Raw genomic sequence first — 16,760 nt, forward strand, 5'->3', positions numbered from 1 at the left:
ATGGTAATTATTAAATATAAATAATAAAGGCACGGGAGAATTATGCTTACCTAAGAGATCGATGAAAGGCATGAGAGAATTATGCCTATCTAAGAGATCGATCTCTTAGGTAGGCATAATTCTCCCGTGCCTTTCATCCACAGTACATTTAGCACACGGAAGTATGTGCTACTCACGTGCCGTCGACGCTGTTTCAAGTCATCAGCGGCAACGGTCGAAAAAGGCAGCTGAAATTCTGCCTTTACACTGTGGACTGCGTGCATGTGCTGCGCAGCGCACTGCGCAGCGCAAGTTTCTTGGTGGGTTTTTCAAAGATGGATAGTGATTATCTTAAGAGTTTCTCTAAGCAATCTTATGAGGAAAAGACCAAAATAATAAAAAATGGCAGACAAACACCGGAACTTAAAGAACTTCAACAGTGCAAAGGAACAAAAATAATTAGAACATTTAAAACAGCTTGATACAGCAGGAAATAGTGGATATGCTGTTGTATTTCAACAAATAGAATGTGGTAAGTAAATTTCTTTGAGCTATATGTTTTTAAATACTTTAGAAAACAAATTACTTTATAAAAGTCAAGAGAACAATCTGCGCATGCACGGTTTTCAAGATTTTTTTTTAAGCCGACTGACCAAAGATACTGACTGCCTTCCCTGACTAATTACTCACGGCACGTGCCTGAAATATATCAACATCATAACAATGATTCCCATATATTTATATTCTGTATTTATTACTTAACTCGTAAAAACTATTCAGAGTTATCAAAAGACAATCGAAGGTTGCAATTTTGGCACACCAATATGTATACATGGGTTGAATGATTAATCTGTTCCAGCATCTTTGGCAGGTTGAAAATTCAATTCTAAAATAAATTTCAGTCTGATCCATTGAACCAAAATTAAATCTAAATTTTCATAAAAAGAAGGAATTAATAAAATATACACAATTTTTCTGGTTACCTTTATAATGACAATTTGTATCATCTTCTGTTTAACAGTACAAATTCTCAGTAATCCTGTTTTGAGAAAACAAAAATCAGTTTATTACATTTTCTCTCTTAAAAATGTTAGAAAAACAATTAAACAGGGTAAGTGAAATAGCTCTCTGATAGTGCAGTTGTCAGTAAAGAAACAGGCTGCAATGCAAGAGACACGAGGCAGTTATTTTTCTTTATATTAAATGCCAAAACAAACCGGACTAAGGGGATTCAATTTATGATCTATAGAACACTTCCAATTAGCTGACAAGGTATTTTTTGAAATGGGATTTGAATCTGCTAAGCACTGTCCAGATCTTATTCCTGCCATATTCTGCCTTGCAGCAGTTCTGCACCTCATCAGAAGAAACCCATAATTTAGAATTTAGAAGCCAAATTAAAATTTGAGTTCATTGCTTCACTCAAAAATCTCAGCAGTGCGTTGTTCAAGCTAAATTATTGCCATTCTCTGTAGACTTACAATGCTTCCTTGTGTTTAGTTTCCATTGTGATATAGGAATGTGCATGTCTCAGGTGAAAACAGAAATAAACCATGAAGACAAAAAGATGATGGAATCTAGAGTAAAAATTGCTGGAGGAACTCGGTGGGTTAGGCAACATCTGTGGAGGGAAAATACTGGCGATGTTTCAGGTTAGGACTCTTCTTCAGACTGAGCGAAGAAACCCTGCATTTGCACCAGCATTTTCAACAAAGATTCAGAAAGTGGCACTTCTAAAAATTGTATAATAGTTTGGGGAATAACTTCACAATCATGTTTCTTTATGATATTATGCAAAATTTAAGTAAATAGGATATTGAATTGAAAAATGTGCCTCAGAAGGTTCTAGTTGTTGTCATTTCGCACAGTGAGTGGAGGAGCATAGATCCTTATTATAAAGGGGAACATCGACAAGAGCACGTACATGATTAATGTCTTGCAAATAGATTTATTTGCTTGGAAGTCTCCTTTCAACAACAATAGATGATAGTGATCTACACTGCAGAATACTGACTCCTCGCTGCAATATAATCTTTCAGTTCGTTTATTTGTTTCTTGTTGATCCCAATTAAAATGTGATAAGAATGGTGTTGCAATTTAATCTGTAATTGCATTGTGTATTGTAATTGCATGCATGTAAATACATTTACCTACTGTATACTAAACAAATAAGAAAAGTAGTGTGGTATATGAAAATCAAAGCTCCAGGTGGTGGAAATCTGAAGGGTCATTGAACTGAAACCTTCACCCGGTTCTACCTGCACAGATGATGCGTGTTGAGCATTTCCAGCATGTTTTTTTTGTAAATAGTGTGGCACAATGACTTTAACTGGAAGAGCAACTTTTAGTCTTAGAAGATCAGTGGGCTGCCATCATCATTGTATTGTGTGTGCTTGCAGCATCAGTTAAGATCCAACTGTCACAGTGGAGAAACATACACCGCCCCCCCCCCCGCCCCCCCGTATACTGGCTCCACTGTACACCGCCCCCCCCCCCCCCATGTACACCGGGCTCACCTGTACACCGCCCCCCCTGTACACCGGGCCACTGTACACCGCCCCCCATGTACACCGGGCTCCTCTGTACACCAGACCCCCTGTACACCGGGTTGTCTGTACACCGGACCCCCTGTACACCGGGCTCCCCTGTACACCGAGCTCCCATGTACACCGGACCCCCTGTACACCGGGCCCGCTGTACACCGCCCCTCCTGTACACTGGCTCCCCTGTACACCGGACCCCCTGTACACCGGGCTGTCTGTACACCAGACCCCCTGTACACCGGGTTGTCTGTACACCGGACCCCCTGTACACCGGGCTCCCCTGTACACCGGGCGGGCCCCCCTGTACACCACCCCTCCTGTACACCGGGCTCCCCTGTACACCGCCCCTCCTGTACACTGGCTCCCCTGTACACCGCCCCTCTTGTACACCGGGCTCCCCTGTACACCGCCCCTCCTGTACACCGCCCCTCCTGTACACTGGCTCCCCTGTACACCGCCCCTCCTGTACACCGGGCTCCCCTGTACACCGGGCTCCCCTGTACACCAGCCCTCCTGTACACCGGGCTGTCTGTACACTGGCTCCCCTGTACACCGGGCTGTCTGTACACCGGGCTCCCCTGTACACCGGGCTCCCCTGTACACCGCCCCTCCTGTACACCGCCCCTCCTGTACACCGGGCTCCCCTGTACACCGGGCCCGCTGTACACCGCCCCTCCTGTACACCGGGCTCCCCTGTACACCGGCCCTCCTGTACACCGGGCTCCCCTGTACACCGCCCCTCCTGTACACCGGGCTCCCCTGTACACCGGGCCCGCTGTACACCGGCCCTCCTGTACACCGGGCTCCCCTGTACACCGGGCTGTCTGTACACCGGGCTCCCCTGTACACCGCCCCCCCCTGTACACCGCCCCTCCTGTACACCGGGCTCCCCTGTACACCGGCCCTCCTGTACACCGGGCTCCCCTGTACACCGGCCCTCCTGTACACCGGGCTCCCCTGTACACCGCCCCCCCCTGTACACCGCCCCTCCTGTACACCGGGCTGTCTGTACACTGGCTCCCCTGTACACCGCCCCTCCTGTACACCGGGCTCCCCTGTACACCGGGCTGTCTGTACACTGGCTCCCCTGTACACCGCCCCTCCTGTACACCGGGCTGTCTGTACACTGGCTCCCCTGTACACCGCCCCCGCCTTTACACGACGGCAGCGCCTCCGCCCCAGCCAGCATGGACACTACGGTTCATCTCGTTGTCCCGTTCACCGGCAACGTCGCGTCTTCATCCGACACCCACCTGACAACCGGCGCCGTCGGTGGCCGGTCGGTATAGACCAGTACACGCCGGTATAGACCAGTACACGCCGGTATACACCAGTACACGCCGCACAGACCGGTACACGCCGGGACGGGCAGCGCTGAGTGACCGGTACAGACCGGTTGTTGGTTCAGGCGGTAACCGCCCCGCTGCACGCGCTCCCGGCGCATGCGCAGCTGCGAGGCTCCCTCTCCCGCCCTCCCCTCGCGCAGTGAGTGTGAGTGTCCGTGTCCGTCCCGGGCTCCAGGCCTCGCGCAGTGAGTGTGAGTGCCCGTGTCCGTCCCGGGCTCCAGGCCTCGCGCAGTGTCAGTGGGGGTGAAGAGCTAAGTGTCAGGTTTGTTGTGATTCATCCGTACTGATAACTACTTCCAACCCTTGGTTTCAGTCAAGATTCTATCATTTGCGGTCTTCGAATCATTTACTTTTTTCCCTCAGTATTTCAAAAATAATCTCCACAACTTCAGTCAGTGGGCATCTATTTTCTGAAGAAGGGTTTCGGCCCGAAACGCTCCCTATTTCCTTCGTTCCATAGATGCTGCTGAACCCGCTGAGTTTCTCCAGCATTTTTGTGTACCATCTATTTTCTTAATCTTCAGCTCTGGTTTCCTCTGGCTAGCAGTGCATTGGTCATATTGTGAACGTCACTTTATTTAAAAAATATATTGTTTTATACCAGTTGAAACCAATTCAAAAACTTTTCAAGCAATTTTAAGGTTATGACACGCAAAATGACTTGAGTGTAGCAAAAGGATTTGAGTATAAGAGCAGGGAGGTTCTACTGCAGTTGTACAGGGTCTTGCTGAGACCACACCTGGAGCATTGCGTACAGTTTTGGTCTCCTAATCTGAGGAAAGACATTCTTGCCGTAGAGGGAGTACAGAGAAGGTTCACCAGACTGATTCCTGGGATGTCAGGACTTTCATATGAAGAAAGACTGGATAGACTCGGCTTGTACTCGCTAGAATTTAGGAGATTGAGGGGGGATCTTATGGAAACTTACAAAATTCTTAAGGAGTTGGACAGGCTAGATGCAGGAAGATTGTTCCCGACGTTGGGGAAGTCCAGGACAAGGGGTCACAGTTTAAGAATAAAGGGGAAATCCTTTAGGACCGAGATGAGGAAAACATTTTTCACACAGAGTGGTGAATCTCTGGAACTCTCTTCCACAGAAGGTAGATGAGGCCAGTTCATTGGCTATATTTAAGAGGGAGTTAGATGTGGCCCTTGTGGCTAAAGGGATCAGGGTGTATGGAGAGAAGGCAGGTACAGGATACTGAGTTGGATGATCAGCCACGATCATATTGAATGGCGGTGCAGGCTCGAAGGGCCGAATGGCCTACTATTTTCTATGTTTCTTTTTATCTTTGTTTTTTTTTCTTCTACATATATAAGTTTTCTTTTAAACATTTAACTATATTCACAGAGAGACCGGGAGGTCTATATTCAATGTGTATTTTGACACTGGACTAATATTTAGGTTATACCTGTTATTAATGTAATCCTGATCCCTATGTATCAATATCATTGTTATGTTTATCATTATTCTTTTTGCTTTGTTTTTTTGTTTTGTTTTGTTTTTGTTTTTTGGAAAAACAGTCTAATAAATTTTTTTAAAAAGAAAGAGTATATTCACCATGAATTGAGGCACAGGATAACCACCGATTTTTATGGCAATTGATGGTCTGGTGCCTCCTTTAATCCGGACAAAATCACGAATGCGCACTTCACCTTTAAATGAACCGAGTGGCAAGCAAGGCCTGGCATTCCTGTGGTCCGACTGTTGCAGCAAATGGCCACTTTCCAAAAGATTGAAGGTACCATCTAATACATAAAACCATAATCCCTTCAGCATGTAGGAGCCCAGAATGGGGGAATGTTGCAGTCTTGAATCCAGTATTTTATGTTGGTATTAAATAAAAGTGACAATTTGTATCGTTGAAATTTATGAATGGGATTACATTAAATATACCCCTTTTAACTTCTTCTGAAAGAATTTGCAGACTTTTGGAAATCTTTGCAAATAGATGTAACACTGGTAAATTGCAACTGTTGTACTTATTTGCAGTAATTGATTTGCACCCTTTTCAATTTACCACCCTGCAATGTTAACACAATTGCATGGGCAATGAACGGTTATTTGCAAATGATACATGTAGCTGAGTGTACATAAATTCATATGATAACACTCTCTAAGGGCAAGGTTTATATTTTGACACTGATAATTGCTTTTTCCCCAGACTGGGGAAAAGTTGGGATAGTCCCTGCCTCATATACCTCCTCTGGCAGCTTGTTCCATACACCCACCACCGTTTGTGTGAAAAAGTTACCCCTGAGATTTCTATTAAATCTTTTCCCCTTCACCTTACACCTATGTCCTCTCGTCCTCGATGCATCTACTCTGGGCAAGAGACTGTGCATCTACCCGATCTATTCCTCTCATGATTCTATACACCTCAATAAGATCACCCCTCATCCTCTTGAGTCTCGGCCGACTCCACCTATCCTTATAGCTCAGACCCTCTAGCCCTGGCAACATCCTTGTAAATCTTCTCTGTACCCTTTCCAGCTTGACATCGTCCTTTCTATAACATGCTGCCCACAACTGAACACAATACTCTAAATGTGGCCTCATCAATGTCTTACAAAACTACAACATGACCTCCCAACTTCTATACTCAAAACTCTGACTGATGAAGGACAATGTGCCAAACACCTTTTTGATCACCCTGTCCATCTGCGACTCCACCTTCAAGGAACCATGCACCTGCACTCCTGGATCCCTCTGCTCTACAACACTCCCCAGAGGCCTACCAATCACTGTGTGGGTCCTGCCCATTTTAGACTTGACACCTCACATTTCTCGGTATTAAATTCCATCAACCATTCCTCAGCCCACCAGGCCAATTGATCAAGAGATCCTGCTGCAATCTTTCACAGGCATCCTCACTATCTGCAAAACCACCCATTTTTGTATCACACGCAAATTTGCTTGCCTTGCATGTTCTCATCCAAATCATTGATGTAGATGACAAACAGTAACGGGCCCTGCACCCAACCGTGAGGCACACAACTAGTCACAGGCCTCCAGTCCGAGAAGCAACCTTCCACCATCACCCTCTGCTTCCTTCGATCAGCCAATTTTCTAACAATTTAGCTATCTCTCCTTGGAACCCATGCGATCTAACTTTCCTGAGCAGCCTACCATGCAGAACCATGTCTAATACACCAACGCACTGTGCCTGTAATACCCCGGCACTCTGCGCCTGTAATACCCCGGCACTCTGCGCCTGTAATACCCCGGCACTCTGTGCCTGTAATACCCCGGCACTCTGCGCCTGTAATACCCCGGCACTCTGCGCCTGTAATACCCCGGCACTCTGCGCCTGTAATACCCCGGCACTCTGCGCCTGTAATACCCCAGCACTCTGCGCCTGTAATACCCCGGCACTCTGCGCCTGTAATACCCCGGCACTCTGCTTGTAACAGGAACCTTGGGGTCGTCACAGCGGACTGAATGCGATGACCCAATGAGTAAAGAGCCACGCTAATAATTCCCAGACTTTCATGGCTCTTTCTGTTCAACTAATGTGACCACGTCTGGTCTCACTAATTTTAAATCATTTAATGCCTGTGGGGCCTTCGTCTGTGACAAATCTGAAGAAGTGTCTCTACCCGAAACGTTACCCATTACTCCAGAGATGCTGCCGGTCCTGCTGAGATACTCCAGCTTTTTGTGTCTATATTCGGTTCAAACCAGCATCTAGTTTCTTCCTACACGAGAAATTATTGCTCGCGATTCAGGATCTATCCAAGGAAGATTTTGCCGTTCCCTCCAAAGCCGATGCCTTCTATATGTGACAAGAGGATGTTATTTTTAAATCGGACTTTCACCACATATAGTATTCGGTCATACACTTCTCGGCATGATTGGTTTTAGCTAAATGTCAGGTAGTTCCAGTGATGAATGATCCGCTTTAATTCGCGAAATCCAATTCGGTACAAATGCGCACCTCGTACCTTCGCACCTCAAACGTCCAGTTTAACTTAATGTTGACATGTTCATTCCGCACAGCTATTCTTAACATCATTATAGCCAAAAACATAATTTGTATTTTAAGTGTCACTTTTAAATAGGCTTTGTGGAATTATGAAAGGGAGTTCTGAGTAAATCGGGGGTTAATATTAAGCCCTGCCATTTACCGGCATTAAAGGCTTGCAGGTTTCATCCGTTCCTTAAGGCACCTGTCGTGTTACACGTGTAGGAAGAGATGCGATGTTGTGAGACAGTGGAAATCTTAACGTGAATATAATGTATTTATTCAGATGGGGCGCAGTCACACTAATACCAATTCTCTAATTAGAGCACTACGGTAGGTGCTGACTCCAGTGCGGGTCATCCAGTGTCCAAGTGAACGTCATCTGGACACACACCACAGCGTTTACAAGATCAACAGGGGCCTGAGCAGGAGCTTAACGTGTGTGAGCAGATGGAAACGGCAGGCTACATTGCTTATGAGGCGGGGATGTTATTCAGAGTCCTGAATTGAAATGTTGGCTTTTAATCGTATTGAGGACCTTTTTGTAATGTTCTAATCCAAGATTTTGGCGGGGCTTGCATTTTACATAATGAACGTTGATCTGTCGAGGTTAAAGCTGCTCAGCTGCATTAATGGACAGGGACACGTAAAACGTCTATCATGCCAAGTTACACTATTTATTAGCCTTTACATTAAGGAAAGTTCATAGGGGCTCAGACCATTTTCAAAATCTCAAGCAGAAACAATTTACACCAAATGTTAGTAAAGGTCTGCTAGGAAGACCTTCATTAAGGAGTAAAAAGGGAAAGTGAGGGGATGTGGATTAATTAAAAAAATCTAGAGCTTTTAGCGCAGCTTGGTGAAGAGGTAGATACCAATTGTGAAGGACAGATCAAAGACCAAAGTCGTGAACTATGTTTCCAGCGGTAGAAATCAAAAGTGATGGATGTACAATTGATGGTCAATGCACACGGAAGCCTATTTGGATGATGCCTTAAAGCAGCGTTTAATTAAGTAGGAATGGGGCAGAGATACCTTAAGGTAAGGTGATTAGTCTGGTAATGATTGGGTATACACAAGAGAAAGCAAAGTAAGAAATGGTTATATTTATTTAGTTAGACATGCAAGAGTAGAATTAGTATGGTGGCTATCTGAAAGGGTTTGAAACTGAGTTCATTGGTTTCAGATAGCCACCTAATATGTGATTAGATGTAAAGGATGTACGGAATTGTATGAAAGACACATAGATTTGCAGTCCGCTCAGAAGGTGGTTTGTTGAAGATGGAAAGGATAAGGTGTCAAGGATTTTATGAAAAAAGTGTTTGTCAACTATTCACCCTGTCAGTTAACATGCTCGAGATGCTGGATGGTTAGCAGTTTACTAAATTAGTCTTATTTCATTGATAAAATGATTGTGGGAGATATACAAATGAATTAATATTTATTCAATATTACACAGGCAGTATGGACTAGAATTTAAAAGATAAAGATATGGGTGCAGAAATGACAGTTGGAGTTTAGTTTGAGCAAGTGTGAGATGTTGCACCTTGGGAGGTCATATGTAAGGGGGAAGTATACAGTTAGTGGCAGGGGTCATGGAAACTTACAGAATAGTGAAATGCATAGATAGAGTGGATGTGGAAAGGGTGCTTCCACTTGTGGGAGAGTCTAGGACCAAGGGTCGTAGCCTCAGAATTAAAGGGTGCTCTTTTAGAAAGGAGGTGAGGAGGAACATCTTTGGTCAGAGGTGTGTGGAATTCATTGCCGCAGAGGGCTGTAGAGGCCAAGTTAGTGGGTGTTTAAGGCAGAGATAGACAAATTCTTGATTAGAACACGATTATGGAGAGAAGGCAGGAAAATGGGATTAGGAGGCAGAGATCAGCCATGATTGAATGGCAGAATAGACTCGATGGGCCGATTGGCCTAATTCTACTCCTATAACTTGTTATTTTTTTAGTTTAGTGACACATTGCCCTTCGGCCCACCGGGTCCACGTCGACCAGCGACCCCCGCACATTAACATCATCCTACACACACTAGGGACAATTTACACATACACCAAGCCAATTAACCTACAAACCTGTGCGTCTTTGGAGTGTGGGAGGAAACCGAAGATCACGGGAAAAAACCTACGCAGGTCACGGGGAGAACGTACAAACTCCGTACTGACAGCACCCGTAGTCAGGATCGAACCGGTGCTGCAAGCGCTGTAAGGCAGCCACTCGGCAGCTGCGCCAACTCATTATTCTGGATACTTAACATTATTGATGTACAGAGGGATGTTGGTGTCCATAGGTTCCTGGAGGTGGCAACACCAGTAGATAGGGTGATAAAAAAAAGGCGAATGATGGGCTTGCCTTCATCAGTCCGATTCAGGACGTCATGATGCGACGATGTCACGCTGTGGACGTGGAGAGATTCAAGATTCAATTTAATTATCACATGTACGAATTAGGTACAGCGAAATTTGAGTTACCATTTTGCATTTTGTGCAGGCAGAGGGATTAGTTTGGAATCATATTGGGCACCGACATTGTGGGCTGTACTGTTATGTTCCTAACCATGTCCTAGCACATAGAGCCATCCATTCTGTGGATTTCCTCGCTCGATTATTTAGGTCTCCACCATTATTCTCTCTCCAATGGAAATTCCAGATGAACTTTTAAAAGCAGAAAGCGTTCCACTCAACACAAAAGGACTGTATCGGCTTAATTTAAGCTTGAATATAGCCTCCACGAAAGTTGTGTTACCACAACAGTACCATTAGGTTTGTCTCCGACTACAACACGGACCCGTTTCTGATCTTTTTTGTGTACCTTCGATTTTCCAGCATCTGCAGTTCCTTCTTAAACAACCCGTTTCTGATCTAACCGCTGCAACAAGTGCAACCCATGTTCACATTCACCACGCTCCCAAAGTACAGAGCAAGCGAGTGACAGCGACAGAAAGACATCTCACTTTTAGTTGAAGAAATGAGGGCGTAACATTTCGCAGTTGTCCAATCTATCAAAAATTAAGGTATTAATACAATAACGATTAATGGCGGGTACAGCGAGAACATGTGGTTTTCTACTGAACATTAATTTAAAACATTGCCATTGTACATTTCAGTTGAAGTACCTGAATATTTACGTTGTACTACTACTGTAACATAACAACCAACACTACCTCGCATAGACGGAAGGGTCAAATCATTTCTTCGCAACAACGAGGAAATTGAAGTGTTAAGCAAATTTTACAATAAACACAGTTAGAACAATGGCAATTATTAATACAGCGCTGAACATCGTTCCAGCAAAAACCTTGTTGGTGTCACATAGTTTCTCGTTGCGCCCACCGTTGGCGCACACCACAGCAAGGGACGAAGCGCCAGCAGTGACAGCAGACTTCAGCTCGGAGCCGGGGCCTTGCTTTGCTTCTACGGTCCACTGAAGGACGTTCACTTTCATGTCCATTTCGTATATCATTTCCCCGACTTCATTGATCTCTTGTTCCAAATCGTTCAGATCAGCAGTGTCTATGTTGTTCCCCTCTTCGTATTTCATATTCTGAATATTCATAGCACGGGCGGCTACCGCAGATGTGCCGCCAACCACCCCCGTCTGAATCAGGCGTTTCGTGGGGGCACTCAATGGGAACTCTTGCCCCAGTTCCAAAGCCCTTCTCATGTCGATCTCCAAGACCTCCATACACGTCGAAAATAGTACCCACAGCCGCTCGAATTCGGCTCGATCATCTTTACTGATACTTTTGTCCTTTAAAATAGTTGTTAGCTTGTTTTTGTTAGCAACTGCTAATACCTGTGCTTTTCGCCTGGTTTTCTTTAACTCTTCCCGTAGATTTTGCGAGTCCGATGTCCCACCAGCACACGTAACCAAATGTCGATAGCAAGCGGACACTTTGTTCAGAGCATTCAAAAGCGTTTTACATTCATCCTTCACCATATTTATAACCCAGCCACCATCCTTTCAGATGCGTCTTCGTTATCGCTTATTAGTCGAACGTTTTAATAATAAAGAAATACGCAACTTGCGTAATTATCCCACTAGATCCAATAATCTTACCATAACCAACCATTCGGCCGAATCCTGATTTATCATGATTTTTCTTGGCTTTTAACCATTTAAAATTAGCTTTCCAAGTTATTTTACCGGAGCTCGCAAGGATAATTTCAATGCATTGATTTTAAACAAATAGCTGCGTATAATAAGCAAGCCCACTGGTTCCTGCATTAGACAATGAATTCCTGCCTGAGCCAATGCATAGCTTCAGCGCCTTGAGTCGCCACATTAAATAGAAGCGCCGTGTCACGTGCTGCCTCAACCGGGAAGTGAAATTTTGCCATGGAGCTCCGCCCCACGGATCGCCAGTGGGCGAGAGCCGCAGCTCGGAGCTCCGCCCCACGGGGGCGCCAGTGGGCGAGGGCCGCAGCTCGGAGCTCCGCACCACGGGGGCGCCAGTGAGTGAGGGCCGCAGCTCGGAGCTCCGCCCCACGGGGGCGCCAGTGGGCGACGGCCGCAGCTCGGAGCTCCGCCCCACGGATCGCCAGTGGGCGAGAGCCGCAGCTCGGAGCTCCGCCCCACGGGGGCGCCAGTGGGCGACGGCCGCAGCTCGGAGCTCCGCCCCACGGGGGCGCCAGTGGGCGACGGCCGCAGCTCGGAGCTCCGCCCCACGGGGGCGCCTGTGGGCGAGAGCCGCAGCTCGGAGCTCCGCCCCACGGGGGCGCCAGTGGGCGAGGGCCGCAGCTCGGAGCTCCGCCCCACGGGGGCGCCAGTGGGCGAGGGACGGAGCTCCGCATGGAGGAGATGTGAGTGGGTAATGGAACAGTCAATCACGGAGATGGCAGCACCGTTTCCGCCGTCAGTCACGGAGCAGCGGCGGAAAGTTAGACGCGAGTGAGAGAGACAGACAGGGGGAGTGAGAGACACGGAGACTCCGGAGATGGCGCAGAGTGCGGCCGCTCGGTAAGTGCTCCGCTCCGTGTGGGTCTGGGTCACGGTCACGGGGGGCCGGGCCTGTGGACGGGACGGGACGGCGGCGCCTCCACACAGTGCGGGTTATGTTGTGTTTATATGCGGGTTTGTGCTGCTGCTGCTGTGTCAGCCTGTGTTTTGAGGGAAGGTCTGCCTGTCCCCTCAATGTTTACACCGGACACTTGAGCTGAAGCGGCCCCGCGTTGTTTAAGAAAATGACCAGGCCTGTAATGGCACTTAGCTGCTCATTATTAGCTGATTATATTGACTGGAGTTATTAACCGTCACCGTTTTCCAGTTTGCAGCTAGTGAGGAAAGAGATCATATGACATCAAAACAAGCTGCTGAGTTTATTGAGGACGGAACATGAGTAGATATTAAGAAACACGTTTTCTGTCGCTTATGTTACAGAAAATAGCACATTAAAAGTAGACATTCTAAAATCTGCTTCTGGGATGCCGGTCTTAGCTATTATCGAAATCAAGAGTTTGAACCCACATCCCCTACTTCCGCGATTGAAACACAATGTTGTTAAGACCAAGGCAGCGTTGCACCGTTTGGAAGTGCTATTTAATTGATTTTAAATTGTTGACCTTTCTACTTCTTCTATTGGATTCGAAAGATCCCGTGTTGCCATTTGGGGAAGAGCCAGTCTATTTGTTCCTCCACCAACATCACCACCAGACAGAGGCTGGCAGGTTGTTTCGAATCACATTCCAGTTCACACTACTTGCTGTTTCAATTTTAAACTTCCTCATGTAATTTCCAAATGTATTCTGTTCTGACAGCTTTGGGGGAATAAATATAAATAGTTTTTGTCACAAGTTGAACCATTTGTCTTCAGATCTCAGACTAAGAAATACATAAGCCCCAGGTAACTTGTGGCAGTTAGATTAAACAAATAAAGATTGAGAGACAATTTGCAATGCACCGTCCTTTAACAAGACCCAAACCAACTGAAGAGATGCAACAACTTTCCTTTTATCCCTCCCACCATCCAGGTACTGAACAATCCTTTCAAGTGGAGCAGCAATTCATTTGTATTTGTTCCAATCTAGTGTACTGCATTTGGTGTTCACAATATGGTCAGTTCAACACTGGAGAAACTACGTGCAAATTGAATTACTGTTTTGTGGAATACTAGCATTCAGTTCATGGAATTTTCCTGTTCCTGCTATTTAATTTCTCAATTTTATTTATCTGGTTTTCTGACTGCTTCTTGCTTCACACACACAATGCTAGAGTAACTTAGCAGGTAAGGCAGCATCTCTGGAGAATATTGACAGATTATGTTTTGGGTCGGGACCCTTACAATGTGTTTTGTGAGATGAACACAAACTTTTTGGGGGATATTTTATTAATGATGTACAGAATACAATAACAATGCCACTAGTCACAGCATAGGAATCTATGTTAAATTACCCAAATCAATTGAGTTTGTGATGTGCTCTGTTTAGGCATGATTACCTTTAACCGGTTATCTACCAGCTTATCTTACCTGCCTGCTCACTTGAAGCGTTTGATAGAGACAACGGGATATTCTGTTTTGGGAACATTGAAAGGTTAATTCTTGCTTGAATTCAAATACATTTTTGGTAAATTGCAAGAAAATTACAAATCACACTTTCAGGACCATCTTTTGAATACTCTGAAGTTATTTATTATACATTAATCTAATTGTTCAGAGTATTTTCATTCTATTGAATGTTACAAAGCAAAACGTGCAAATAACAACCGCAACTGAGAACGTTGAATATTGAGGATATTTCGCAGTACGCATTGTTGTTTTGATGTCTAACTCACTGCAACTTTACAGGAGCATTAAACGCAGCAACAACAACAAATAAATGTACAGTAAATTATCAGTTATTCTAAGTAAACCAGACATAGAAACATAGACAGAAACATAGAAAATAGGTGCAGAAGTAGGCCATTCGGCCCTTGGAGCCAGCATCTCCATTCTATATGATCATGGCTGATTTATCCAAAATCAGTACCCCGTTCTGTCTTTTTCCCAATATCCTTTGATTCCCTTAGCCCTAAGAGCTAAATCTAACTCTCTCTTGAAAACATTGGTACAACCATTCAATGCTGCCTGAGCCACCATTGTAATGCAAAATCCATTGTGGTGTTTTGGTAAGGTTGTGGTTAAGGTTGTGCAGGGTGGTTAAATAACTTGATTATTGATGGGAAGATGCAGTTTTGAACCTGGAGGTAACAGTTCTCTGGCTCCTGTACCTTTTTTCCAATGGTAGCAGAGAGAAGAGAGCGTGGTCAGAGTTGTGTCGGGCTTTGGTATCAGCTGCCACCTTGAGACAACACTTCCGGTAGATCACGTCAATGGTGAGGATGTTAGTACCCATCTTGGAACATGCTGTCTACCATTAACTGCGGCCTTCCACATCCTTGAGTGCTTCAGTTTTGTTTATTATCATGTGTACCGAGGTACAATGAAAAGCTTTTGTTGCATGCTCTCTAGTCAGCGGAAATACAAAACGTGATTGAATTACTGAACCAGTCATGCGGCGACATGGTCAAACTCCTCTAACTTATGAGGAAGTAGAGGCATTGGTGTGTTTTTTTGTCATTGATTCAATGTGCTGGGCCAAGGACATATCAACAAAGCTATTGACTCCACCACTATCCCGTTAATGAAGACAGGGGCATAATCCCTCATCTTTCATTTCCTGAAGTCACCAATCAGCTACTTGGCCTTGTAAATATCAAGAGCAGGATTGTTGTTCTGGCACTACTCCATCAGATTGTCAATCTCCCTTCTGTACTATAACTCGTTGTTACCTGTTATTCTTCCAATGATCGTGGTATTGTCGGTAAAATTAAAGATGCCGCTGACACATAGCCCTGAGGTGCACCTGTGTTGATGTTGAGGAGGAGGAGGAGGAGGAGGAAGCTTATTAACGTATAACTTTTTGATTTTTTTTTTTTGTCAATCATCCTCCAATCTTCCTTCAGAATAATTTTAGATTATACAATGTGTTAGGAAAAGTGCTAAAGTTTCCTTTTGGAGTTGGTTTAGTTACATTGCACAAAAGTGAAAGCAATTGCCCCAAAGTGTATTGTTCAACTTTACACATCCTTTCATACTTATAAAATACTCAAATAATTTATTTCTTGGTTGGCTGCTTCATATCACTTCCTTGTTACAACGCGGAAGGGGGCCATTTCAAGTTCAAGTGAGTTTATTGTCATGTGTCCCTGTATAGGACAATGAAATTCTTGCTTTGCTTAAGCACACAGAAAATAGTAGGCATTTACTACAAAACAGATAAATGTGTCCATATACCATGATATAAATATATACACACATGAATAAATAAACTGATAGTGCAAATAACAGAAAGTGGTTGGTAATAATCAGAGTTTTGTCCGAGCCAGGTTTAATAGCCTGATGGCTGAGGGGAAGTAACTATTCCTGAACCTGGTTGTTGCAGTCTTCAGGCTCCTGTACCTTCTACCTGAAGGTAGCAGGGAGATGAGTGTGTGGCCAGGATGGTGTGGGTCTTTGATGATACTGCCAGCCTTTTTGAGGCAGCGACTGCGATAAATCCCCTCGATGGAAGGAAGGTCAGAGCCGATGATGGACTGGGCAGTGTTTACTACTTTTTGTAGTCTTTTCCTTTCCAGGGCGCTCAAATTGCCGAACCAAGCCACGATGCAACCGGTCAGCATGCTCTCGACTGTGCACCTGTAGAAGTTAGAGAGAGTCTTCCTTGACAATCCTTGGCCCATAGTGTCTATGCCGGCTCCCATCAAAGTGATTCCATGAATCCAATCCCCCCCCCCCCCCCATCCTTTTAGCCATGTTGCCCAGCAACCTATTCTTTCTCAGAGGCTGACAAAACTTCCTCATTAATGTTTACCACTTACAGGACCTCCAGGGTGGTTATCTCCAGTTTGCTTCCAGTTCCTCGTGCTGGCGAGAGCAGGAACAGG

At 45.2% G+C, this 16,760-nt stretch overlaps 3 protein-coding genes across 6 annotated transcripts in view; 1 reads left to right on the plus strand and 2 right to left on the minus strand.

Annotated features, from left to right (window-relative positions):
- tdrd12 (tudor domain containing 12) overlaps positions 1–3,828 on the minus strand; it is a 96,603-nt gene extending 92,775 nt beyond the window's left edge. The window contains exons 1-2 of the mRNA XM_033036483.1: positions 3,776–3,828; positions 963–1,018 (exon numbers count right to left, since the gene is read on the minus strand). Coding sequence (XP_032892374.1) covers positions 963–986 — 24 coding nt within the window. The 5' untranslated portion in view covers positions 987–1,018; positions 3,776–3,828. The remainder of the gene's footprint in view (positions 1–962; positions 1,019–3,775) is intronic.
- Positions 3,829–10,777: 6,949 nt separating this feature from the next.
- Positions 10,778–12,167, minus strand: LOC116982890 (regulator of G protein signaling 9 binding protein). Its single transcript, XM_033036437.1, has one exon. The coding sequence runs from the start codon at positions 11,775–11,777 to the stop codon at positions 11,058–11,060; it is 720 nt and encodes a 239-aa protein (XP_032892328.1). The 5' UTR covers positions 11,778–12,167; the 3' UTR covers positions 10,778–11,057.
- Positions 12,168–12,601: 434 nt separating this feature from the next.
- Positions 12,602–16,760, plus strand: part of ankrd27 (ankyrin repeat domain 27) — a 58,053-nt gene continuing 53,894 nt past the window's right edge. For 3 of the 4 annotated variants that reach the window (XR_004414553.1, XM_033036438.1, XM_033036440.1), the window contains exon 1: positions 12,602–12,797. The gene's annotated coding sequence lies outside the window, so the exon portion shown is untranslated. The remainder of the gene's footprint in view (positions 12,798–16,760) is intronic. The other variant, XM_033036439.1, reaches the window with a different exon arrangement.

This window comes from Amblyraja radiata, chromosome 17, assembly GCF_010909765.2.
Source record: "Amblyraja radiata isolate CabotCenter1 chromosome 17, sAmbRad1.1.pri, whole genome shotgun sequence".
In the NCBI taxonomy this organism is placed as follows: domain Eukaryota; kingdom Metazoa; phylum Chordata; class Chondrichthyes; order Rajiformes; family Rajidae; genus Amblyraja; species Amblyraja radiata.

What these genes read in the sequence shown, in the direction of transcription:
- LOC116982890 (XM_033036437.1), bottom strand. Translation starts at nt 11,777, where the DNA reads ATGGTGAAGGATGAATGTAAAACGCTTTTGAATGCTCTGAACAAAGTG.